This window comes from Mercurialis annua, linkage group LG3 (genome assembly GCF_937616625.2).
Source record: "Mercurialis annua linkage group LG3, ddMerAnnu1.2, whole genome shotgun sequence".
NCBI classification, from domain to species: Eukaryota; Viridiplantae; Streptophyta; class Magnoliopsida; order Malpighiales; family Euphorbiaceae; genus Mercurialis; species Mercurialis annua.
The window spans coordinates 3,748,566-3,775,897 of NC_065572.1; the positions used below are offsets into that span (position 1 = coordinate 3,748,566).

General features: G+C 33.0%; 4 protein-coding genes across 6 annotated transcripts; 2 read left to right on the forward strand and 2 right to left on the reverse strand.

Moving 5' to 3' along the window:
• Window positions 1–4,223: 4,223 nt before the first annotated feature.
• Window positions 4,224–9,618, forward strand: LOC126673499 (flowering locus K homology domain). 2 transcript variants are annotated; one of them, XM_050367667.2, is made up of 7 exons: window positions 4,224–4,359; window positions 5,208–5,809; window positions 7,500–7,752; window positions 8,168–8,316; window positions 8,414–8,689; window positions 8,909–9,103; window positions 9,191–9,618. In XM_050367667.2, the coding sequence occupies exons 2-7, from the start codon at window positions 5,213–5,215 to the stop codon at window positions 9,362–9,364; spliced, it is 1,644 nt and encodes a 547-aa protein (XP_050223624.1). In that variant the 5' UTR covers window positions 4,224–4,359; window positions 5,208–5,212; the 3' UTR covers window positions 9,365–9,618. The 2 variants fall into 2 exon arrangements, with proteins under 2 accessions (XP_050223624.1, XP_050223623.1); XM_050367666.2 differs by having other exon boundaries at window positions 4,225–4,359; window positions 5,203–5,809.
• Window positions 9,619–10,838: 1,220 nt separating this feature from the next.
• On the reverse strand, window positions 10,839–14,254 carry LOC126674305 (uncharacterized). Its single transcript, XM_050368738.1, has 2 exons — window positions 13,831–14,254; window positions 10,839–13,373 (listed from the first exon to the last, which is right to left on the reverse strand). Exon 2 carries the CDS (start codon window positions 13,260–13,262, stop codon window positions 11,007–11,009), a length of 2,256 nt encoding a protein of 751 aa, XP_050224695.1. The 5' UTR covers window positions 13,263–13,373; window positions 13,831–14,254; the 3' UTR covers window positions 10,839–11,006.
• A 4,387-nt stretch (window positions 14,255–18,641) lies between these two features.
• LOC126675456 (myosin-binding protein 1) lies at window positions 18,642–24,288 on the forward strand. The gene is made up of 4 exons (XM_050370096.2): window positions 18,642–18,958; window positions 19,896–21,912; window positions 22,537–23,943; window positions 24,044–24,288. The coding sequence occupies exons 2-3, from the start codon at window positions 19,995–19,997 to the stop codon at window positions 23,904–23,906; spliced, it is 3,288 nt and encodes a 1,095-aa protein (XP_050226053.1). The 5' UTR covers window positions 18,642–18,958; window positions 19,896–19,994; the 3' UTR covers window positions 23,907–23,943; window positions 24,044–24,288.
• Window positions 24,289–24,925: 637 nt separating this feature from the next.
• On the reverse strand, window positions 24,926–27,071 carry LOC126675458 (O-fucosyltransferase 23-like). Of its 2 annotated transcripts, none has more exons than XM_050370100.2 (2): window positions 26,967–27,071; window positions 24,926–26,448 (listed from the first exon to the last, which is right to left on the reverse strand). In XM_050370100.2, exon 2 carries the CDS (start codon window positions 26,393–26,395, stop codon window positions 25,103–25,105), a length of 1,293 nt encoding a protein of 430 aa, XP_050226057.1. In that variant the 5' UTR covers window positions 26,396–26,448; window positions 26,967–27,071; the 3' UTR covers window positions 24,926–25,102. The 2 variants fall into 2 exon arrangements, with proteins under 2 accessions (XP_050226057.1, XP_050226056.1); XM_050370099.2 differs by lacking the exon at window positions 26,967–27,071 and adding an exon at window positions 26,533–26,884.
• Window positions 27,072–27,332: the final 261 nt, after the last annotated feature.

The window sequence follows — 27,332 nt, forward strand, 5'->3', positions numbered from 1 at the left end:
TGGAGAATCTGTCGAAATTTGGTGCCAAAAACAGTTCTTCAGGGATTCCAAACATTTTGTTTATTTCTCCGGTGAAGGGTAATTTAGGGATCAGGGTAATAACTATTGTATTTCTTTTCATGGTGAATGTCTTTTTCTCCGGTGCAGGCAGTGGCTAAGGCAATTTTGATGGTTAAGGGTAAGTGACAATGTATGTAGATTTTTCTATATTGTTAGACGGGTTTTTTTGGGTTAATGATATGATGGGTGCGATGAATTTTATGAAAGGAGTTTGCTTTTCAATTTTTGGTTCATTTAGGTACAATTATATGTTGACGAAAATTCTAATTTCATAATGAAAATTGTAACAAAGTTTTTGCTAATATTTGTTTTTCTGCTAAATGGTGTATCGTTGATATATCAATATTGTGTACATATATAGTTGGATTCATATGTATCAATTCAACTCCATAATGTGATTCACTTTAGCATAAAAGAGTGATACTTAGCACTGGTATATGAATTATAAAGTTGTTTGTAATATGTATTATTTATGTATCTGAAATGTATCATGTATTAATAATGTGTCAAAAACATATAAAAAATAGATCATTTGTGACATGTGATGATCTAAGTGGAATCGTAGAATGTTATGTTTTTTTAGAAATTATGAGTCACATGTATACTGTTTTTCAGATGTATCTTATCTGTTTAATAGATGTATCTGAAATGTATTATTTTTATATTTTCGTATGTATTATATGATGTTCATTACTCTTTTTTTGTTCAATGATTTTTCTTTTCTGTTTTGTAGATGGATGGTTTCGTCAATATTTTTTACAAGAAGTTTAGACTACCATCTTTATTCGGAAGAATGTAGCTTTCCGAAAAATGTAGCTGAGTTAGTTCTAAGATGTATCTCTACTGTTTTTTAGATGTATCTGTAATATTTTTAAAATGTACATGATTTGTTTTTGAGATGTATCTGGATTAGTTCTGAGATTTAGTTTGTTTTGTAAATATTTACATTTCTGATATAAACTCGTATGTGTAAGATTAACTTCAACTAATGATAAATTTAATGAAGGCATTATATAATTATTTGTTCAGTTTATTTTGTATATACATATTGGATACATAAATGATATATCGTATATACACCACTGATACATGGTAGATAAATTGCTGATACATCATAGATACACAATTAATACATCGTAAATACATATTTTTATTTTTTTGATTATTTTAATAAAATAAATTTTATAGATACATCATAGGTTATAATTTATAAAATCATATGCTCTTATCAACTATATATTGCTTGATTTGTTTTAAACTTTTAGCTATCTCTAACTAAAATTTAAGTTGTTTCAGTTTTTATGTATATGTTATTACATACATCAACGATACATTATATATATACAACATTGATACATTGTTGATACATCATAAATACACTATTTATTATAACTTCTCGAATCAGTCTCCAACCCATAATAATTATTTTCAACGATTAAATTTTGAAGAGACTGATACATTGTAGATACATCACCGATACATTATTTTCAATAAAAAAAGTTTTCTATCTCTATTTAAAGAATCCATTTTGACAAAACCACATTCTCAACTAATCCAAGTTTTTGGGTTCTTGGAGACCTGAAACAGATTCATCCAATAATAAAAATTTAGTACAATTGCCTAATTAGTGAAATTTGTTGATTAATTAACCAAATAAAATCGTAAAAACTGAAATTGAGTTGCAAATATGTTCAGATACATCAATGATACATAATAGATACATAAATGATACATGTTTAAGTAATTCTGACACACTGACACGCGCCGACGCGTGACTGGCGCACATTTCTGACACGCGTGTCAGACGCGTTACTGACGCGTTTTGACGCGTTTTTACAGCTGTTGACAGCTGTTTAACATGTTTTTCTTGACTTTTCTTTTACTTTTAAGTGTGCCATGTGTCTACTATTTAGTGGTTGGCTATAAAATGTAAACTTTCTCCTTATTTTGTCATGAATGTAAAGAAATTGGGTTTTGGCTATTTGTGTAATATTTGATTTATTTTGGAATATTTTTGTTTTTTTCTCTTTTTTTTGCTTTGTACATGTATAAAACTTTAATTTAAATAATGATCTAATTACCAAAAAACCATCCACATTATAGTCTCTCTTCAATTACACGTAACTTTAGAGCATCTCCAATGGCCTCTTTAAAATTGATAAACTCTCTAATTTAAAGAGTTTTGTCAATAAATTAAAGTCCAATGAACTCTCTAAAACGCAAATTTATAATAGAGAGTGAAAATGATTCTCTACATATGGAGAGCCATTTTCACTCTAAATTTCAAATTTTAAAATAAGTTGGTTATTTTTTATTTAAAATGTATTATTTTAAATTTTCACATTTAAAAACTGAATAAATAAAGTAATATTATTAATATTTTTTATTTTTTAATATTTTTATAAAAAAATAAAATAAAGCAAAGAGTCAATATTAGAGAGTCTATTGAAGTAAAACTAAATATATTACTCTTTATATTAAAGATACTCTTTATTTTAATAAATATGCTCTTTAAAATAAAGATTACCATTGGAGATGCTCTTACAATTTTGTCTATTACTCCCAAATTCATATATTTAAACTCCAATTCAACCTTCAATATCAAATTGACCCTTTTTTACTTAAAAAAATTGTCAATTTAATCCTTTACTGCATTTAATGTTGTAAATAAAAAAATCGTTCTTCCCCATAAATTCAAATAATAATACGGTATTGAAAAAAAATCAAATACGCTATTGAAACAATTGTCAAATGATAGAGAAAATTAGATGAATTTAATAACGTAAATATCACACTTAGAATCAATTTTTTTATTATAATGTATTAGAAATATAATTAAAATTATACTACGTACGGTGGTACAATAGACCCTCTAATAATTAATACTCAAGAAATTAATAATTATAATAATTAATAAATTTTAGGAAACCATCTTCAATATTACGTCCTATATAATATTTAATAAATTAATAATTCTAATAATTAATAAATTTTTAATCCATTATGTCTAATAATTATTAGAAGGTTAACTGTATTTAAATACTTTTTCTTCAATTTAAGTGCCAATATGCCCCCTCAATTTGTAAGTAATAGGCAATTAACACATAAATTAACTTTGTGAACAAATCAATACACGAACTTGGTGATTATGGGCAATTTGCCACCTTAATTTGTAAGTTAATTGTCTCTTAAATTGACAATTTGTCCATTTAATTTGTAAGTTAATTTGCCAAAATGGGCTAATTGTTTATAATTACCAAATTCGTGTATTGATTTGCTAATAAAGTTAATTTATGTGTTAATTGCCCATTAATTACAAGTTGAAGGGACACATTGCTACTTAAGTCCTTTTTTCTTGGGACGATGACAAAAGTACCTAAAATTTTAAAAATATTTACAAAAGTACCTGTAAACTTTTTTTATTTACAAAAATACGACTGATTTAAAGTTAATTACAAAAGTATCAAAAAATGAAAATTAATTACAAAAGTACGATTTGTATAATGTCGGTATAATTATGGTATAATTTTGAAATATTAAAACTATAAATCAGATAATTTAAAAATAATATTTGGTTTATTATTGGTATAATTTCAGTATATTTTTGATATATTGATTATAAATTTTTATATATATTTTCTAGTTGATAACATGTATTTTTTTTATGTGTATTTTTCACTATAGTTGGTAATGAACTAGAAAATTTGTATACTCTTGGTATACTGATGGTATAATTTTGGTATATTATTAATTTAATTTTCAGTATACGATTTGATGTAATTTTGGTAAATTTTTATTTAATATTAATAAAATCTCAGTATGTATAATGTTGGTATAATTTTGGTACAATGTTGATATAATGTTAGTTTATTAGTATACTAACATTATACCCACAATATACACCGTATGTTTGATATTATTTTTTATTTTTTTGTATTTTTGTAAATATTATTAATATTTTTGTAAATAAAAAAAGTCAACATATATTTTTGTAATTATTTTCATTTTTTTGGTAAATGGTGTAATTTTCTCTTTTTTCTTTAGAAGAGCCCAACTTAAAAATGTAGGGTTTGCTAGGTCCATTAGCCAGAAACAAATCCACACAAAACAAAAGGACCTCCATGCAAATAAAGGTTTCATAAGGGCCACAAAACAAAAAACAGTGAACACCACCCCCTAATATTTTATCACTTGTTAAACTCATCCGCAATCGTTGTAGCCCTATAAACCCTCGAAACCTCTTTATCTTTCAAATCTTTTTCGCACCACCTTCAATTCTCCTCCTTAATTTCATTCCTTGTAAGTTAATTTAATCTAATTTTCTTTCCATGAACAGTTGTTTTTGTTAGGGTTTTGTTTATTTTTGTTTTATGAAATTTTATCAGCTGCTTGTCATACTTGTTTTAGTGGTGATTTAGTGTTTTTAGCTTTGACCCGTTCATGGGGGTTTCTCTAATTTTAATTTTATGTTTGTTTTTTATTTAAAAAATCGTAGTTTTTTTTGAGTTTGCTGAGGGAATGGTAATTTTAGGGTTTGTTAATAATGATGTGCTTTACGAGTATTGGATTTCTTATGCTTAATCATGTTGTAATTTATGGGCATATATTATTTAAAATAAATATAATATGTTGTTTTGTCACTGAGTTAAATGTGTTTTCTTAAAGTCGTGTTGTATATGTCGAGATTGAAATAAAAAGGATGCAGAAGTAGGGATGCCTTCTTAGTGAATTCATTTGTTGTTTATGCCAAAATCTTTGCTTAATTCGTTTTATTTGGACGAATGAATTTTTTCATTATCTATTATATCGTTATTATTGGCCATATGCGGAACCTCAAGTGCAACTTCTGTATCTGCATGCTAAGGATAGAGGCCTGACACTTTTATGAGCCTCTTTCCTTCTGTGTTACATGAAGGATTTTAAATTTTACATGACTTTCAGTTCAGTCCATTTTGTTTGCTGATTGACTGCTTATAATTATGTAAAAAGTAAATGGTAAAGTTTCTTGTTTTGAGTGAATTTTTTTAACACTAAAATTAAAGTGAGAACTGTGTGGAGAATTAGTTTATTTTATCATTTCATTTCTTTTCGTTAATATTGCACTGAGAGAGTTTCTTATTGTTATGTTTCTGTTCTGTGCAGTACAGCACTCATGGAAGAAGTCAACCAAAGCATTATTGAGCATGGTGTGGATCAAGTGGAAAATAATGACGTGGATCATGATATAGATGATGGCTTGGATGAGGCTGTAGATCATGTATTGAATCATACTGCAGACCATGGTGTGGATCATGCAGTAGACCATAGTATGGATCATGCCGTTGATCATGGTGTAGATGATCTTATTGATCAGGGCGTGGAGCATACTGTCGATGAAGGCCTGGATCATGCTATCGATCAGGGTTTAGTTGTAGAACATAATGTGGATGATGATATTGATCAGAGTGTGGAACATGGTATGGAGCAGAATATAGATCATGCTGTAGAGCATGACATTGACCATGCGGCAGATCAATTGGCTGAAAATTATCAGGCTTCCCAAAAAGGAAATGATGCAGATACAGTTGCTGGAGCTGTTGAAAAAAAGTGGCCTGGATGGCCTGGGGAGAGTGTATTCCGGATGCTGGTCCCTGCACAAAAAGTCGGTAGTATAATTGGACGCAAAGGGGAGTTTATTAAAAAAATAGTCGAGGAAACAAGAGCGCGCATTAAGATACTCGACGGACCTCAAGGGACAACAGAAAGAGCTGTAAGTTTGTTTGTAGTTTCTTCATTTATACATTTTAGTATATAGCTAGAGATAGGCTGGTGGGAGAGCATTTGTTGATGTCAACTTTCTAATATATCAGCATTCAGGCATCTTTCTATCTTTTGTTTGTTTATTTTGTTCTTTTGTTTGCTCTCTCTTTGTTGGAAGTATGCACTTAAATTTGTAGCCTTTGCAAAATGTTTTTCTGGGGTTTACTAAGCTATTTTTAAGATTTCAAAGTTCCTGTCTTTATAATTTGTGTGATTGAAGCTGTGAGCTTGCCACTTCTACAAATTTGGCTCTTTTCCTTGTTCATTTTAAGTGAGAATTATTGATTTTTAGGGGTTTTTTAATGGTGTAAACTGCCTGCATTATGATTGGAACGTGTCATTCGTTTGACGTAATAAACTTGTAGATAGACTTAATCTTCTTAACTATAAAGAAAAACCAAGTAATAAGAATAATAAAGTATGACCGCAAAATGTGCTCAGATATAAAGATAACTTCTAATTAAAATATAGATATGCTAACTTTCACTAGTATGAAACATGGGAGTAAAAGAAATCACAAATTTAATAATTAAAGCTATAAGCTTATAACATAATAGCAAGAAAGATCAATCTAATAAAAAGCTATAATACTTTTATCTCAAAAAATAGAATAATGTATATCGTTGTCAGATATTATATTCCAATGTTTCTCATTTGACCTTGAGATTCTTGGTGGCTGGCCAGATAATGTGTAATTGAAAGTTATTTAAGTATCTTAGGTGTAGAGTTGTGTAAATGGTCTGTACAGTTAAAAGTATAGTTCTGCAGTCTGTTGCTTATTAAGTATGGGATCTTAGCGAAGAGGTCATTCTTGGAGAGTTAACATATGTTGGAAAATTAATATACCATCAAAGAATCATTTATTGAAATTCATAAATGGACAGAAGAGAAAGAGGAACCTAATCAAGAGAAATCCAGAAAATGATAGATTCCTTTTATTGCAATAACAAAAATGAGTCTGTGCAGGTTCTGTCCGCAAATTTTAAAGGAATCAATCATCATTTAGTACCCCAAATTTGAAGACCCAAAGATCCAGATTGCAGGGGTCCACATTGAGCTTACAAGGTGGTGAAATGTCATTTGAATAAACTGACACCTTGTACGAACCACTGAATCAAGAAGTTCTGCATTCCTCTGGTAACTTCAGAAACTGGATGGTTGATGTCTTGACGCAGATTGTAAAACCATATACTTAGCCTCTAATCAATAGCATTAAAGCACACTGAAAAAGCTGTAAGCACCTAAGTGCTGCCTAAATAATTATCAATATGCTTACAAAAGTCAAGTATTAAAGCATCTGAAAGTAAATAACTAACTTTACACACTAAATACTAAAAACTTGTAGTCTATTGTATTCCTTTTTAGTGGCAAGATTCCAAATTTAATGATGTGGTGGAGTTGATAAATAAGTATGTTAAGATGACAAAACCTATAAACTCATAATAATTATTGTCTGAAATGTAATAAGCTACTGATGAATGACTAACCATCAACTCTGTTAAAATTTTCTTTTTTTTCTTTTGGCCTTTTGTTACTATCACTCAGATTTGCCAACTCAAGTCCTCAACCAAGTCAACTTTTCAATCATATAATTACCTCAGCAGTTCTTATTACTGATGTTATTTTTTATTTTTTTAAAGGTCATGGTATCCGGCAAGGAAGAACCTGATTCTGCTCTTCCACCTTCAATGGATGGCCTTTTGAGAGTCCACAAACGCATTGTTGATGGGTTGGATGGTGATTCTCCTTATGTTCCCTCAGGCGCAGGAACCAAGGTTTCAACCAGGCTATTAGTACCAGCCTCACAAGCAGGAAGTTTGATTGGTAAACAAGGAGGAACAGTCAAATCCATCCAGGAAGCATCTAGTTGTGTAGTTAGAGTTCTTGGATCAGGTTTTCCCATAAACACTTTTTGTCTTTTTCATTCTTCTTATTTCAAAGTATATCCGCTGGGTACTTATCTGCTTAGGCTTCATCCCTTTGCTTCTTCTGTCCAAACACTGGTTATTAATTTTGTAAAATTGAGAACAGTTTGATGGATATTGTCCATGTTTCCACCTGGCCCTTGCCTTGTCATGTAACTGGTTGCTTCATCTGTTAATTCTAGAGCCATGTGTTACTTAGTTTGGTCCTAACATATCAAAATCATCATATTCATTGTCTTTATTCTAATTGCCTTCCATTTTGATTTTGTTTTCCAGATCCCGGTGATATAGAAATTAGTTTTTTGACTTGTCCTTATCTCGTACAAATTTGAACTTTTTTTGTGTAAATGCTTTGTGACTTTTTATCTGTAAAATTGTTGCAGAAGATCTTCCAGTTTTTGCTCTCCAAGATGATAGAGTTGTAGAAGTTCTGGGGGATGCAGCTGGTGTGCACAAAGCAATAGAGCTAATTGCATCTCATCTGAGGAAGTTTTTAGTTGATCGGAGTATAATCCCATTATTTGAAATGCAGGTAAGCAGCTTCTTAATGAAAGTGTGATGATACTATTTGGACTTCTTTGGCACGCTACCTCAGTTGGGATACTGATTTAATAATCTTGCTTTTGCAGATGCAAATGCCTCATCCTCCGCAGATGGAGCACATACCACCTCATCAATCATGGGGTCCACCACAAGGTATTCCTCCAAATGCAGGTGGAGGTCACGGTTATGGTAATCAATATATGCCACCGCCGCGGCAAGTTGAGAACTACTATCCTCCTGCTGAGTTGCCGCCTCCTATGGAAAAACAACCTCATCAAGGCATATCTGCCTATGGAAGAGAAGCTCCCATGGGTGGCCATGGACCATCAAATACTCAAGCAGCGCCATCAATGATCACGCAGGTTGTTTTTTATTCAGCTTTCTCTCCTTTTCCTTGCTTAACTGGGAACCTTACTTGATGAAATGATGTGGAAAATGTAGTGCTGCTTTTTCGCTGACAAAGCAAGTTTATAGGGTTTAGTGCCCTTATCGACTTTAATATTTTCATAAAACCAAATTATATATCATTTCCTATTATACTTTTGAACAAAACATAATGATGGGTTTTGTGGTTTTTGCAGATTACACAGCAGATGCAAATTCAATTATCTTTTGCTGATGCTGTTATCGGGACAGCTGGTGCAAATATAAGCTATATTCGTCGTGCTAGTGGGGCAACTGTTACTATACAAGAATCTAGAGGTGCTCCTGGAGAGATGACAGTTGAAATCAGTGGATCTGCTGCACAGGTCCAAACTGCTCAGCAGCTGATACAGGTATATATATAACCTTCAATCTCAAGTGTTGATGTTAACATTACTTCATTATTACTTGCTTTCTGATAATGCCCATGTATTTTACAGAATTTCATGGCTGAAGCTGGAGCACCAGCTCCAACCCCAACCCCTGCAGTTGGCTCTGCAGACCAAGGATATAATCCTTATGCTGCTCACAGTTCTGTATATACGTCCCCTGCGTCCAATCCAGGTCATGCTGGAGGTTATGGCTCAGTCTATGGTACAAACTATGGATATTAGGTTCGAACCCCTTTATTTCGGCTTGGTCATCATTTGAACAATGTAATATCATCTGGTTAGCTGTTAGATTTACCAAATAATGTCAGGACATTTTTAATGTTGTAATTTTCTTTTTGTTAGATTGGTTGTTAGAATGATTAGATTGGTTGTGTGCATTAGGCTAACCTTAGGGTTGCCAATACATTATTTAACGTTTTTTTGCGGCTCTGTTGGAGATAAAGAGTTCTATATGATATCTTTTTGGCTTTGCTCTATGAGCGCATTCATTTACAAAGTTATGCATGTGTTGTGGATAAGCTAAGCTAGGCTGCATATCATATTGATAAGCTATGTGAAACTTCATTTAATTAATGCTTGTCCCTTCGGAAAAATGTTGGAATTTCGACTTAATAGACTCGAAACTTCATATTGAACATAAGAAATTTTAAATTATTGGATTCTAAACTTCAAATTTAACATAATTTTTTTTTAAATAATATTGTTTTGCTGTGTCCAAGTCTATCTATGTTTGTGCTACATAGCTGATAAGTGTAGAAACATCGAAATGTATAAAATATAGATCTTTTTGAAGTAAGAGCTAATTCTTCGTACTTACAAAATCACAAAGCTTTACCAAGTTAAATAAGTAAGAACTGTTCCCTAAAAAAAAATTATTCTTCTTGCTCATAAAATCACAAAACTTTACTAAGTTAAATAATTTCTAAATAGAAAAGATCAATTGAATAGAATAAACTTTTTCTTAATTCATCAATTTTCATTAAATCGAATATGAAATAATTATATTTGTAAAAAGTTCAGAAAAATTCGAAGATTAAATCCAATGACCTGACATGTAACATATAACATGTTGCTTGTTTCGCGGATCTACTTATGAAAATAAAAACTAAATTATCAATTGTTTCGCTAATTAAATGCATTTCTTAATCAAAATCATTCACCACCCGCAAACTGATTTCTAATATTAAAAACTACAACTATGAAATCTGATTCAACACCACCTGACAAATCGTTCATTAAAAATGCACAACAGGTTACTCACAAAAAAGTTCAACCACCTTTTTACAAAGAAATGATAAAAGTAAATTTAAAAAAAAATATAATAAATAAAATACAATATTGAAAAAAAAAACTATAGCCTAATTTTTCATCTTCGTTGAAAACATTTCAGTGTATCTTCGATTCTTGATTCACCTTGGATATATAATAAATTTTAATCCATTAAGAAAAAAATGAAAAGTGGACTACTTATTATTTTTATCAAATTAAACAACATAAAGAAAAAGATGGCTACCATCAACAACAAAATTAGACCGTTGACGATAGCTGGAAAAAAAATATGAAAAAAAACTATTAATTTCTAGAATTTTTTTTAGAGAGAAGAAAAAGAGTTTTTATTATTATAATTAATTGAATAGAATAGAATAACTTAAATTGAAATTTATAGCGGCAAGACTAAAAATAAGTTAATTTAAACTGGATTTATAACAAAAGCTTTTATTAACTGACTGACAAAGAGAATAAATAAAAGTGTCTACTTGCAAACTGATAGCTATTACAAACTACAAGAATACTACAAAGCTACAACTACTTTACACAGAAGGGATCAATTACAATAAATTAAAACCATTCTCACAGTTACAAATCAGATGGGCGCTGCACATGTTGTTCTAAAATGTCCCGTCTGATTACACCGGCTACAATGCACAACTCGTTTTACGCGACCTCGGTCTTCTGCTCGGACTCGCTTTTTCCTCGGGCGTCCTGGGGGACGAAGTGATTTTGGGGGATTAATGATAACCTCAACAGCCTTACTACAGTTTGGATCACCATCAGACATCTCCCTCCAGAGACTTTTATCTGGAATTGGATGAATAGTTTGTGAGTATGTTTTTCGATACGTTGCTACTGTAAAACAACTCTCCGTAAACCGATGCACATTCTGCCTGCAAGAGAGGAGTGCTGCCACAGCATGTGCACAGGGTAAACCATACAGCTGCCATCCCCGACAAAGGCAACACCGGTTCCTAATATCTACAATATTTGTTCCCTCGTGAGAGATAACTTCGAATTCAGCTTCATTAGCACGAAGCACCTGATAAGTGTGTGCACGCTCAAGAGCCTCCGCGACACGCCTTTCAGCAGAAGGCACGAGTATTGATGTCCACTGCATGCTGGTCTCTCGGCGTTCATTGAACCAAGTCATTAGTTGCCTCCTAATGCATTCCATCATCTGGATTATTGGAAGACCAGATGCTTCCAAAATCCAACTGTTTAAAGCCTCAACAATATTAGCTGTCAATTGCCCGAATCGAGTCCCTTCGAAATAGGCAGTTGCCCAAAGCCGAGGTGGAATTCTCCTTATCCAATATGCAGCATCTTGTGATATCTCCTCAATCTCTAAAATTTTAGCCTCAAATTCAATGACGGTCAGAGCATGAGCAGCTTCCCAAAGAAGGTTGACAAGCATTGTATTATTAAACTCTTTACGGAAACTTTCACTTAAATGCCGCATGCAAAATCCATGAAAAGCAGTTGGGAAATTTGTTTCTACTCCATCAACAATGCCCTTCTGTCGATCAGACAATATTGTAAGCCGTGGCATGTTTTCTGTATTAATCTCAAGGAGGTTATGAAGTTCAGACAGAAACCACATCCAATTTTCATCATTTTCCTCGTCAATTACACCAAATGCCAAAGGAAAAAGAGCACCATCCCCATCAAAGCCAGTAGCAAGTAGCAATGTACCAAGGTACTTGCTTTTCAAAAATGTTCGATCCAGCCCAAGGAGAGGTCGGCAAGCATTTAGAAAACCGTAAATTGATGCCTGAAATGAGATGAAGAGACGCTGGAAGCAATTATCTGCTGGGTTTCCATACACAGATGCAATACTCCCAGGGTTTGTCCGCTTAACCTGATCACAATATGGCGGAAGCAAGCGATACCCTTCTTCAAAAGATCCACGCATGGCAGCCATAATGCGTTCCTTGCCTCTCCAAGCTTGCTTGTATGACAGAGTGATACCATGTACCCGATGAATCTCTTCTAATATCTCCTTTGGTTTGTAATTTGGGTTCTCCTTTAGTCGTTGCTCCACTGAGGTAGCTACCCACTGGACTGAGGCTTGCTGGTGGCCAAGATGAGAAATTCCTCCACATGCATGGCTCTCATGGATAGTCCTGATTGTGAAAGTTGGAACCCCTGGCAGCTTTGCTGCATGTATCCGCCAGGGACATCCCTCACTTGCACATTTTGCAGTGAAACGAGTCTTGTCGGATTTAATAGTCTGCATTTCAAAGTGAAGAGCAATTGCTGTGTCCCTCAATGCCCTGCGACAGCTGATGACATCTGGAAATTCTTGTCCAACTGACAGCTCATAGTTAGGGGCTATAGCAAGAGTACGAGCTTGAATGACAGGAGAATGTACTACAAGCTGGGACTGGTCAATGGACAAATCCTGATCCGGTTCCATGCCCATTTCCTGGCTCTGGGCCACAGCTAGTTCCAGGTTTTCATCAAGTTCTTGGCTCTCGGAAACAGCCAGTTCGTTGTTCTCCAATAAAGCTAACTCGTGGTTTTGTCCAGGAAGGGGCAGCTCATGAGCACCCTCGTCAGATTTACGATCCATACCTAAATCTTCATCGTGTGAATAACTATGAACAGCATCCCCTTCATGGTCATCACTTTGCCCCAAATCCAATTCATGGTCATGGGGATTTCCTAAACCCAGCTCATGGTCATGGCTCTGCCCCAAACCCAAATGATGCTCGTGCGCTTGACCCAATTCCAAATCATGATTCTGACTGAGACCCAAATTATGATTATGTCCTAAGACCAATTGTTGATTTTGCCTAATCCCTAAATTGTGACTTTCCCCAAGTATCAACTCATGGTTTGCCATTGCATTAACTGATCCTGATATTTCAACAATCTTAAAAAGTCAGCCTTCAGACTCAACCAGTTTGCAAATCAATGTCAACAATACTGATCTAGTTGCTGTATTGCCACATTCCTGCAGCGAAAAATACATCCGCAAGTTATAGAGAGTTTGTAACACATCTTTCACATCCATACATTGATCTCAAAGGCAAATGGCTTACATAAACAGAAACTCGGACAAAGAAATGGCGAGAAGAACATCACGTTTTCACTTTGAGACTGTAAGTCCCCAGCTACAAGTAATAAAATTTTAAATACTAACCTAAAAAATGACTCCTAATAAATGACTCCAAATACAACTCTTACTAACAACCAAAGCTAAGCCAAGTAACGGTGAGAAACTAACTCAACTACCAGTGTCCCCATTACATAATTTTCCATTAAGCATTTCATTTCCAAAGCTATGGGGCCAAAAAACCAGCTACACAAATAAATTTCAAACACTTCAAATATCTAAAATAAACAACAAAACAACTGATGGGCATTCGAGAAAATTACACAAACACAATTCAAAACACTAAAGAAGTTACCTTTACATCAAACTGCTTCAAGAACTCAACCAAAACCCTAGCTTTAAACTCATGAGTTTAACCTTAAAAGAAACAAACTTCAACAACAAAACCCAGAAAATATGAACTGGGTACCATCAAAAGTTAGGTACAGACATGGGTACAGAACAGATCGAACTAATTGGATTGAATTGTAAATTTTTGAAATTGGGGGTGTTATTTTGTTCAAGAAATGTGAAAATTGAGGGATGAAAAAACGAGAATTTGAAAAGTGGCGGGTAAAATGGAGATGGAGGAGAAGATCGGAAAAGAAAAAAATTGAAAAGAGGGGAAAGGGCAGCGAAGAGGAAAGGTATGGAATTGGGAGTAAGGGCAGAAGAGGGAGTTTAGGGTTTGAAGGGTGTTCAAGGCAAATACAGATTTTTATCTTTGACAGAAAATAGGGGTATTTATGTCTTTCTCAAATTTCAAGGGTGTTTTTTTCTTTTGGGTTTTTTTGGAATTACTGTTTTATTCTCACATTTTGGGTCTTACATTAAAATGAGAAATGGGCAATATTGTCTTCTCTTGGGCCTCATATGAATCACATTGTTTTTTATGAAATTAAAAAGGAGGTTTAATCTTTTTCTAATTCCAACTTTTATTAAATCGAATATGAAACATTTATATTTATATAAAATTAAAAAATATAAAAATTAAATCAATGGTTTGATATAAAATAGACAAAATACCGGCTGATTTGCAGATTTATTTACGAAAATTAAAATTATATTACTTCCGTTTCGCTAATAAAATACAGTTTTCGATCAAAATTTTCTATCACCCGCTAATTTCTGATATTAGAAATTACAATTTTGGCATTTGATTCAACCACCATTCATCTGACTAATTAAAAAGAGACAAGAAATCTTTCACAATAAAAACATTAAACATTTTACAAAATAAAGATAAAACTAAACTTAAAGAAAAACAATATATAAAACTCAATAAAACTACTATAATCCACAAACTATTTCATCTTTGTTGATGAAAATTTTTCAGTATATCTTCAGTTCTTGATTCATCTTGAATATACGCTTCGTCGATTTATTTTAATTCATCAAAATAAAAAGTATAAAATTGACTATTTATTATTTTATCAAATTAAGACTTATGTTTTTTCTTTCAAATTATAAGAGGTTAATGTTCTTGACTTTTTTTTCTCCTTCAAAATTTATGATTTTTAATAATTCATTACTATAGTTTTAGAGTCCAGAAGAATCAATGTCCAGTCTATTTTTTGTTTATTTAGGTGAAATCCTTCGCTAATACTTGTTTGGAATCTGGATGCACGTAACCATCATTGATGGTATAAATTAATACTTGTTTCAAACCTTTTGGATGAAAATAACCATCATTGATGGTATAAATCAATGTGTATTGCTTTAATGTTAAAAATACACTTTTGATGATGAATCCATCCATAGTAATACCTAGCACAAATAATGTTTATTTTCTTGTTTAGAAAAGATGTAACACCTTAGTCATGTCTTGATTTTATACAGTGGTGAGAAAAATAACCATCCGCCTAATTAACCGACCGAACTGATAAATTTCGGTCAGTTCGGTTTTATTAAAATGGTTGATTTGGTTTGTAAATAATAAAATTTGATTATTCAGTTATTGATTCGGTTTTAATTTTAAATTATCCAAATTAATTAAACCGACCGAATTAACCGAAATTTTGAAAAAATCTGAATTATTTTGATTTTTTTGCCATAATTCGTCGATTTTAACCGAACCGGCTGAATTAACCGATTTATTCGTTCGAAACTAAATTTTTTCTTATCTTATTTGGTCGATTCGGTTTTCGGTTAAAAACTTTGACTTGGTCGGTTCGGTTAATGCTATTGGTCGAACAGTTAATTTGATTAAGAGGATGTCGGTTCGATTTCGACCGAATCGACCGAATGCTCACCCCTAGATGCAATTGTGGTATCTTAAACATTGTGAAGACTAATTTGTCTAACGATCATGTGATAACATTCTTAAGAAGATTGACTGATGCATTTATTGTCCTGATAATACAAATTTTAATGATGGAATCTTTTACCAATGATTAACAAAGCATTTGTAATGGTTATATAATAGGCCTAATCACTCAAAAACCCCTCACCTTTAGACTTTTTTTCAATTCCACCCCGACGTTGAAAAATTGTCAATTTTACCCACTTTTGAATTTTCCGTTTACAATTGTACCCCAATTTTTTAATTTTTGTTAATTTTTTTACTTAAATGATGAAATCATTCAATTAACTAAGTTTAAAGATGAAATTAAATTCTTTTTTCTTCAAAAAAGTACAAATAAATCCTTTATTATTAAAAACTAACTAAAAACCATAATCAAATTAACACTAATTTAAATTTTTAATTAATTTAACTAAATTTAAATAAATTTTAAAAACATACAATTAATATATGCTAGACATGGAGGATGTTTTTAAATTTTTTTCCAAGTAAAAAAGACGTTAATTTAATATTTCAGGGTACAATTGAAACACAAAAATGCAAAATAGGGTAAAATTGACAAATTTTCAACGTCAGGGTATAGTTGAAAAGGGGCTAAAAGGTCGGGTTTTTTTTAAGACATTAGGCCTATATAATATGAAAGACAACTACCTCTGTTCTTTTTTGTTTGTCCATTTTTAATAAAACACACATATTAAAAAAGTCATTAGAACTTCATATAAATGACTAAATAACCTTATATTGATAAATTAAAAGTTTATAGTTAATAAATGTTATATCTACTTCACTAACTAAAGTAAAGGGTAATAAAAATAATTAAAATTTATCATTAAAACTTGTAATGAACAAATATTTTGAATTAATTTTTTTTTGGTCTAATATCTCAAAAACCCCTGACCTTTTAGCCGCTTTTCAATTCTACCCTGACGTTGAAAACTGGTCAATTTTACCCTATTTTGCATTTTTTCGTCTCAATTGTACCCTAATTTCATAATTTTTCACTATTTATGACGAAATCATTTAATTAACTAACTTTAAAGATAAAATTAAATTTATTTCCATTCAAAAAAATACAAATAAGTCTTTTATTTTTAAAAACTAACTAAAAACCATAATAAAATTAAAACCAATTTAAATTCTTAATTAATTTAACTAAATCTAAATAAATTTTCAACATATACAATTAATATATGCTAGATATGGAGAACGTTTTTTAATTTTTTCCAAACGAAAAAAACGTCAATTTAATATTTCAGGGTACAATTGAAACACAAAAATGCAAAATAGGGTAAAATTGACCAGTTTTCAACGTCAGGGTAGGATTGAAAGGATTCTAAAAGATCGGGATTTTTTGAGGCTTTAGACCTTTTTTTTAAAAGACAATTAAAAGGGAAGAGTGGGAGTATATGGTACATCCTTTATGATTCTAATATTTTTATGGCAAAAGGAAATTTTGATGATGATTTGTGTCAAACTATAAATCAGATCTCTACAAACGTATCTTGTATTATGTTTCTTTTTAATTGAATAATGGGTTCATTTTAAAAGAACAATGGATCTTTTGAAATATAAAGAGAAATTTGATGATATTCATATAGGAGATACCAACCAGGTCAACATCCATGAAAAGACGAGGTCAACACGGTTCAGCATCTACAAAATTAAGAAAAACTAATCACAATTTTGATACTGATTTGTGAAGTTAACGACAAAAATATTAAGCAATTTTAGTCAATATCATTCAGCTCAAATTTCCCGCACTAATATTTTTAATCTCAACAATTATCTAACTACCCAATAATATTAAATATACATTAACTAAAAATCTTATATAACTCAACTTTTATAAATTCTAATAAATGAAACTACAACTTTCATGAAATTCTAATAAATGAAATTATTACAATCTATATTAGTTTTTGAATTTAAATATTGAATCTATTATCCAAAAAAAAGAAAACCATATTTATAAGATTTTTTTATCAAATTTTTAAGTTCATCATTAAAAATTAGATAATATATTTAAGTAGCTTATTGATTGATTTGATCCATATCCATATATGCTAACAAGTTTATTTGATTCAAATATTTTTTGAATTAATATTTTTTTTACAAGTGTTAAATTTTTTTATCTTTAAATAATAAAAATAAAAGAATAAAAAAATTTAAATTTGAACTCGAAATACAATTACTAAAAAGAATAAATAATTTTTTTTAAATAAAGCATGTAACATTTATTTTATACATGAAATAATTTAGGTCAAATTCATCTTGAGGTCCTTATAATTTCATCGTTTTGTTTATTTGGTTCTTTTCTCAAAAGTGTGTGTTCATTATGTCCTTATAATCACATATTTGATTTAATAGGTCATTTTTTAGACAGAATATGTATGTGTGTATTCAATCTACTTTACCATTACCATGTGGTAAATGATAAAATGAGTTTGGATTGATGAGTTAAATTTTTTTATTTTATAAATTTATGTATTTTGATTTTTTTATTTATTTGGTCTCTATATTTTTAAATTTTTATTTATCTGGCCCCTCTTTAAATCCGGTCCCTATTTAAAAAAATTAAAATATAAAAATTATATAAAAATAAATTTTTTAAAAAATCATATAAAAAAACAGTAAAAAAAAAGGAACCTCAAGATGAATTTGGCCAATAATTTATGTTTAGCATTATCCCAAATATAAAAGAAAGTGACAGTTAATTCTAGCGGGAAGCTTTTCTGTTACATTTATTTTGGAATAATACCACATCAAACCCAAACCAAAAGTTATTTTTTTCCAACTTTTTTTCTCAAAGTATAATTTTATAAAACTTTCGGTAACATATCAAGAAGCCGACTTTTTGGCATTGTCGGCGTGGAGTTCCACTTTTGTTTTTGTGTTTTTTCTAATTTAATAATGCCATTGTCTGATTACAACGTGCACAGTTGTCTTATATCCTTAAAATAACTGCAAATTCTTCAAACTATCTGTAACTAAAGCAAAATAAAGCTGGTCTCTTTACTGGGTATTTTGTTTTTGTTTCAATTTTGTACTGTCTGAATTTCAGATTTCTGTTACATGGATTATTTCTTGCGTTGAATTAGCAATTGGGTGGCTCTGGTTTTTGACTTTATTTGCTTCTGATCAGGTGAATTTTGCTAGTTCTTTTCGATCATGATTTGTGATTTTGTCTTTTTGTTTTTTGTTTTTTTATGAATTTTATTGTTGGTTTCCTGTTGGGTTTTTGATTTGTGATTCTGGGTTTATGTTAAATCATGATCTTTTGATCTTATGTATATGAATTGATTTGTTTTTTTGTAAATTTGTCATCTTTTTAGCTCAGCTTCTGATTTAGAGTTATCATGTATTTGTTGAATTGTTGGTATGTTAGATTTAGTTGATCATGTAAGCTTGGATTTTGGCTTTGTCTTGTTTGTTTGTTTCCTAAGAAATGGGCATTTGCCCCTTTAAAATTTCTGCTTTCTATCATGCAGTTTTTAGATCATGCATAATTGCTTTATATAGATGTCAAATTTTATGGAAATGTTTTTATTTTCATCTTTTGTGGGATGTGAATTATTTAGTTTCCTATTAGGACATACGTTTTTGTTGGTTTGCTGCCTTCTAGTTGAAATTATGCTATGTGTTTCATATACAGTTGGAGCCAATTTAATGTTAGAAATGTTTGCATTAGCTTGTAATTTGGAAGCATAGGCCTCTGTTTTCACAAGTTCTGAGAAAAATGCATCGGTGTTTAGTTTTCAGATATTGGTATATTATAACTAAGGTTCTCACTTAGGAACTCTTAATGGGGGTATTGGTTTGGTCCCCACCGGAAATGGTCCTGTATGAATTGAGCTGTGAGTTCTAAAGAAAGATAGAGATTTTCGTTTTATATTAAGTAACTTTCTTGTTTGAAATGGGTGTCATTCACCGCGGAGGAGAAGTTTTTCTCTCTCTCGTGTTCTGATCAAGTTTCTTTGTTGAAGTGTGTACTTATTTGCATTTGAGATACTCATATGCTCTTCATTTATTTCATTGTTTGATTTTAAATTTACTTCTTTATTTGACTGATGTGGATACAGTTTTGCTTTGGATCATAGAGCATTTTGGGAGGGATTGGAGGTTGCCTATTTCATTCCGTCAGTATCTCGTTTTCTTGAATCACTTAATCTTGCTGGACCATGGATGCCAGCGGGATTTTATCTGTTAAATCACAGATGAAATGCCGCAGTATTGGGACTGCTTTGGCATCTGCAGTTCTTGAATGGTTCCTAATCTGTTTGCTCTTTATTGAAGCTTTTTTTTCTTACTTAATCACAAAATTTGCCTGCTACTATAAACTGCAAACACCTTGCTTGCTATGCACGCGACTGGATCATATTTTGGGCAATAAAAAATTAAAATATTATTGCGATCTGATGTGCGGCAAGCATAAGTTGGAAATCTCATCTTTAGTTCTTTGCCATGCTCACAACAAACTTGCTGATGTCCATGGAATGTGCGAACGCTGCCTTTTTTCATTCGCTACAATCAACAAATCTAATGCTGAAACATACAGATTATTGGTGGGAAAATTGGGGGAGGGTTGTGGTTTTGGTTCAAATGAGGATCATTTACTTGGAGATCACACTCCTAGGACCCAATATTGTTCTTGTTGTGATGAACCGTGGATTCCAAAAGGATATGGCCAAAGCCTGATGCAGAATGATATAATTGGTTCTGAAGCTGCTGAATTTGATGCCCGTTTATCAGCTGCTGCTGAATTTGATGCCCGTTTATCAGCTGCTGCTGAATTTGATGCCTGTTTATCAGGTACTGCTGTATGTGTCCAGGAAAACTCGCATAAGATTGAACGATCTATACCCGTCATAGTTACTCGTGAAAGAAGTATTATTGAGTTTGATAGCCTACCTCACATCGGGTACACAGAGCTTAAGGTCAATTCCGATACTGAATCTGAAGTCCTATTTTCGGACGATGATGATAATGCAAATGCTCAAAGCCGTGCAATTAATCCCGAAGAAGACGTTTCAGTTAGATGTGTGCAGACAGAGCCTCAAATTATCAGTCTGCATGATGATCCAACTTCAGAAAATTTGATAGATTCAGTTGCTGCACTTCAAACTCCGATATCAATCCCGCATTTACAATCAGCATTTGTCAACTTTCATGACATTACATCCATATCACCTATAATTTCAATAGGGCACGGTTTGGAAGAACTTCAATGGCAACAAGCGGATAACAAATTTGATCCTTCTGCTGTCCCTGAGCTTATTTCGCTTGATGAAATTTCTCCATCATCAATTGCTAAAGAAACTCCAGTTGAAGAAGCAAAAGGGATCGACCACAGTTCCGTAGATGGTGTTATTCCATCATTGGATGCTAAAGAAACTCCGGTTGAAGAACCAAAAGGGATCGACCACAGTTCCATACATGGTGTTACTCCATCATTGAATGCTAAAGAAACTCCGGTTGAAGAACCAAAAGGGATCGACCACAGTTCCGTAGATGGTGTTACTCCATCATTGGATGCTAAAGAAACTCCGGTTGAAGAACCAAAAGGGATCGACCACAGTTCCGTAGATGGTGTTACTCCATCATTGGATGCTAAAGAAACTCTGGTTGAAGAACCAAAAGAGATCGACCTCAGTTCCGTAGATGGTGTTACTCCATCATTGGATGCTAAAGAAACTCCGGTTGAAGAACCAAAAGGGATCGACCACAGTTCCGTAGATGGTGTTACTCCATCATTGGATGCTAAAGAAACTCCGGTTGAAGAACCAAAAGGGATCGACCACAGTTCTGTAGATGGTGTTACTCCATTATTGGATTCTAAAGAAACTCTTGAGGAAGCATCAAAAGAAAGCATACTTGCAGCAGAGGACATTCTCATTCCTCCACCATCAGTTGCCAGAGAAACTCCTGTGGAAGATACAGAGTCGAGCAAGCTTACTTCTGTAGATGATGTTCATCCAAAATCAGATAGAAAACCACCCCTTACTCTAATTTCAACAGGGAGCCAGCTTATTTCACTTGTTGATTTTCTTCCATCCTCGGGCGGAGCAGAAACTCCAATTCAAGGATTACAAGGAAGTTGTAAGTTTCGTTATCTTTCTTCATCCTCTTACTCTGTGTGTGTATCTGAAACAAGCATGTTATCATACACCTATTTGAATCTTTTAGTTCAGAAAGTAAAATAATTTAGTTTCTTAGGACTTGAAATTTGATTTTAGTTTGTTTCAACTTTTAAGAGAACTGTATATTGATGATTTGGCCATGAAGTTACATTTTTTCTCTATGTAGAAAATAATTTACACACATTTTTTTTTCAGTTTTGAATTTCATTACCTTATAACTACGTTATTGCAGGTATAATTATATTTACAGATACTTTTTGAAGTACATTTGCTCTTTATCTTTTATGCCTATTCAAGCTGAAATATATTGCATGATTTCAAGATGTTTCATATAAAACTTGATGGAATTTTATTTCAATTAAGTATCTTGTTTAAACAACAAATAAGTTAAGGGAGAACCTCACAACTGTCTGCATTCATTTGGATATAGATTCCTTATATACAATGTCTTTCCTCCTTGAGTTTCGTATAAACTATAAAGCACGGTTCTGTAAGATGAATAATTTTATAGGGTGCCACAGAATTCAGTTTTTTTAAATGGCTCTGATCAACAAACTAATTTTTTTAATGTGTTATTTCACAGGCTTTACTAAAAGTGAGGAAATTTGGGAAACTGCTGTAACAGATGGTGAGGAAATAAGCAAGATGGGGAATAGATCAGCTACAGTGAACGAAACAGCTTCAGAAACAAATATTGTTTCTGGCGACAATGGTCATCAAGCACCAAACTTGTTGGAGCTTGGCGATGCTTATAAGCTAGCTATTGGCAATAGGGGTAGACAATTTTCTGGTGCACTTGCAGAACAATGGATTGGAAAGGACTCTTCAAGACTTACCGATGATTTGAGGATATTATTTTCTCAAGTATCTTCTGCTCGAGAACTGACAATGAATGATGCTAGTCCTAGAGTTCCCGTGAGTCCCCACCTGTCTAGCCTTAGCGACGAAACAAAAAATCTTGACTCTTCTAATGCGATAGGAATCCATTTACTTCAAAGGAGAATCTCGCTCGAGAGAAATGAGTCTGGTCTATCAATGGACGGGAGTATCGTCGGTGAAATTGAAGGTGAAAGTGCAGTTGATCGTTTGAAGAGGCAGATCGAGCATGATAAGAAGTTGTTGACGGCTTTATACAAGGAAGTTGAAGAAGAAAGAAATGCATCTGCAGTTTCTACGAATCAAGCAATGGCGATGATTACTCGACTGCAGGAAGAGAAAGCAACTCTTCAGATGGAAGCGTTGCAGTACTTAAGAATGATGGAAGAGCAATCCGAGTATGATATGGAAGCATTACAGAGAACAAACGACCTTCTCTCCGAGAGAGAGAAAGAAATTCAAGATTTACAAGCGGAGATTGAATTTTACAGGAACAACCAAAGTGAATTATTATGGGAAAATCCAGATAACTCTCACCAAGTTAGAGGAAGACATATGTCGTCTGCGGATAAAAATGTGGGGACCTCCGTTGACAATGCAGTCTTAAATTTTGATGATGAAAGAGAATATATTTTAGAGTGCTTGAAGAAATTGGAAAATAGGATTTTTCTGTACTCTAATAATCAAATAAATATGGTTAATGGTGAGCATACTGGAAACGAAGTGAATGCGGTAAATAGCAAATTGGGATTTCAAATAAATTGCGAAGTAGATGAAAACGATAAAGGAAATGGTCCCGAGTCGATTGAGAAGTCTGATTTGATTCGTAATGCATATAATGAAATGTTCCACAGTGGTCAGAGCACTCCTCTACCCACTGGAGGGGTTGATTTAGATTTACTTGCCGATGAAGTTTCCGATCTGAATGAGAGGTTGAAGGCCCTTGAATCCGATAGGAGCTTTATTGAGCACAGTATCAACTCAATCCGTATCGGAGACGAGGGACTACAATTCATTGAAGAAATCGCAGCTTATCTCAAAGAATTGCGAAGCATCAGAATAAGAGGAACGGACTAAACCATTGCGTAAATCTTCAAGTACAATCATCAGAAATGTAAGTATTACTGTACTGAGTGAAAATTAGTTATGATTTATTTAATCTAATTTGCTTAAGAAAATTAAGAAGCTCACAATTGTATTTTTTGATTTCTCAGATGCGTCAGAATTAAACAAGACAAGCACATGATCCAGAAAGTAGAAAATATATACTGTGAATTGAAGATTGGCATTGAAATGTACAGATTTTCTTAGTTTGTTTGTTTGTTTGTTTTCACATTTTATGCTTAGATTCTTTTGTTTGCTAATTCTTGATTTTGGGTGTGATTAGTGAGTGATTTGTACAAGAGCTAATTTTTGTGTATAGGCGAGTGTTATTTGACAATAAAATAGCAATTAAAGGACCAATGGGAGTTGGTCCAAGTGGTAAGCGGCTTGGTATCGCTTAAGCAAGGTCTCGGGTTCGAGTCCTTGTGAATGCAGAAAATTCCCACTGGAAGACTCACCCACCATGCCAGGTGCGCGACACGGGTCGGATCCGGATTAGTCAGGGCGAAGCCTTGGAAACCGGATGGGCTTACCAAAAAAAAAAAAAAAATAGCAATTAAAGGTAATTGTTCATTGTGATTTTCTTATTCAGAATTTACAACTGATCTGTGTAGGCGTGGTGTTTTAAAAACCGAACCGGTGGCCGAACCGGTGAGGCCACCGGTTTCCGGTTCAACCGGTTGAACCGGTTCAATGACCGGTTCAACCGGTTTGATAAATTTAAAATTTTTTTAAAAAAAATCTAATTCACCGGTTTTTTACCGGTTCAATCCGGTTCAACATCCGGTTTTTTTACCGGTTCAATCCGGTTCAACCGGTCCAACCCGGTCCAACCAAAAGATCCGGTTTTCGCAGTTTTAGACCGGACCAGTGGCCGGTTCGCGGTTCAACCGGCCGACCGGCCGGTCCGGTTCGGTTTTTAAAACACTGCATGAGCATTAAACTGTTAAAACCGAATATCTGAATTGAATCAATCGAATTGCAATATAAAATGAAATTTGGAAACAACAATTATAACCGCATAATCAAACCAAACCAAATAGGAGAATTTGGAAACAATAACTACAAAAATGAAATCTGTGCCTAAATTTCTGTTCCCTGCTTCTTCACATTCTTTACAAAAATGAAAAAAGAAAAGAATACTTTGAATCCTAAACCAACCAAAGAATTTAACAAGAGATGATATTAGTTCCGTAGCTAATTGCTTTAAGACTCGAATCGGACATATTTGTCATCCATTTTCGAGGGCGATTTGATTCCGCTAATATATTATAAGCATAAGAAGGCCATCTAACATCCATGCCACATGAACTCGTTACGCCCATTCTAATCAACTTCTGTGTCCTTTCAAGAGCTACCAGACTCGAAAATGTCGAAAAACTGTTACCGACAAACACATCAGCCCTCAAGCACACTTCATAGTCTATTGCTGATTGAATCAAATACGGATACTTGCTGTAGATTCCATCTATACCCAGTTTTTTCTTCTCGTAAGGAATTAAACCGTCGTTCCAACCCGCGAGTATAGAAGGATCTTCAAGAAGACTATCGGCCACCGCTAGATAAACAACGGTAGGAGGTTTGATTCCTGCAATGTTACCTACACGCTCGATTATCTCCTCCTTGCTACTACATATTTGACTCATGTTTGATCTTCGCTCCAAATTTTTACAGTGGATCATCCAATCTATTTCGATCCTCATATGAACTGCTACGTAAGGCGCTGGCTGCACTAAACCATCCGAATCCAAACTGTTTTTAGCTGAGTCGATCAATCCGTTCCCTATATCTCTAATCTTTGATACCACTCTAGATGCTTCCATTTCTATTTCTTCAACCAAAACTAAACATTCAAAGATCCTAGCATAGTCCTTAACTGGCCAATGATCATGCCATAAAAACGGGTTTTTCCCGACTATCCGAATCACCTCGTAGGCATCATATGGCTCCTGACTAAACTGTGTTAACTGATCCATATCCCTTTCCACTGTCCACTTCCTTCCACTTCCTTTCTGAATCTCGTATACTCCGGTTTGATTTCTAATATCCGAATACTCGCCTAACTGTACGAACCCTTTACAGAGCGAATTGAACCTCTGAAACTGAAAAACCTTATCAAACGAAATAGGCTGCAACTTATCTATTTCCTTATAGAACAACGAAGCACTCAAGCTAGGCATTAAAAGAGTTCGATTCAACATTCTAGCAGTAAGACATGATCTAGCAAATGCTATCTTTTGATTATTCAATCCCCAAACAATCTGAGGAACCTCTAAAAACTTATCCTTACGAATTCCGCAATCTGATAGAAAGCGATTAGGAATCAAATCGAGATTCTCCTGATTGATCCTACAATAACTAAGAACCAACATTGTAACAACCAACAAAGCAAGACATGTGCATGTTACCGAATCCAAATTTCTGCCACAGATTGGATGCTTAAAATTAGAGTGCATGTTCATTTATGATTCAAGAAACCAAAATCAAAAACATTCTTGTTGATGGATCCAAAGAACTGCAAAACCAAAGCAAAAAAATATCATCAGAACAAACAAGAACTAGAATGTTTTTATATATCAACTAAATTGAATACAATTACCAATTCAAAGAGCTCAGAGAAGAAACCACCAAAGAATTTTATTATATGAAACAACAGACATTCTAAAAACAATGAATTACAGAGGAAACTGGAAAGAAACAAGAAAAATTTGAAGCTTTGCACATGAAACTTGTTGATCTTTTAATGAATTATTGAAAACATAGCAAGTGGTTGTATTATGAAGAATCCCACATGTAGAAGCCAACTAATAATTATCATTTTTTTTTGGTTTAAAAAGGTTCAAGAATGTTAAGTCAACTTAAAACGCTCGGTAAAACGTGTTAAAGAAACCGAACTTGACTCGGCTAGAAAATCATTTGGTAAATTGGTTTTATTTTAGACATGAATCTTGTTCTCATAACAATAACTTTGAACAAAATTCAGATGAAGATGATGATCATATTCATGCATGGACATGCCTGGATTTGAATTACCTTGAACCAAAATAAAACCAACAACCCATATCACAGAAAACAAAGGACACGTCAGATTTTGTTCATCAGAATAGCAATTAAATAAAAGACTACGGCAAATCAATTTTTATTTATTATTTATTTAGGATTAAACAAGAAAAGGGTTTTGGCGGTTGGGGAGAGCTGATCTGGCAGATTCATGTGGTGGTTTGCTTTTATTTTCGGCTTAATAACAAAGAAAATCTCACCTTTTAGCCCCTTTTCAGTTGCACCCCTACGTTACAATTTGTCGGTTGCACCCTAATTTGCATTTTTGGGTTTCAATTCCACCTCAAAATTAAATTGGACTTTTTTCACTCGGAAAAAATTCATAAAAACTCTTATAAA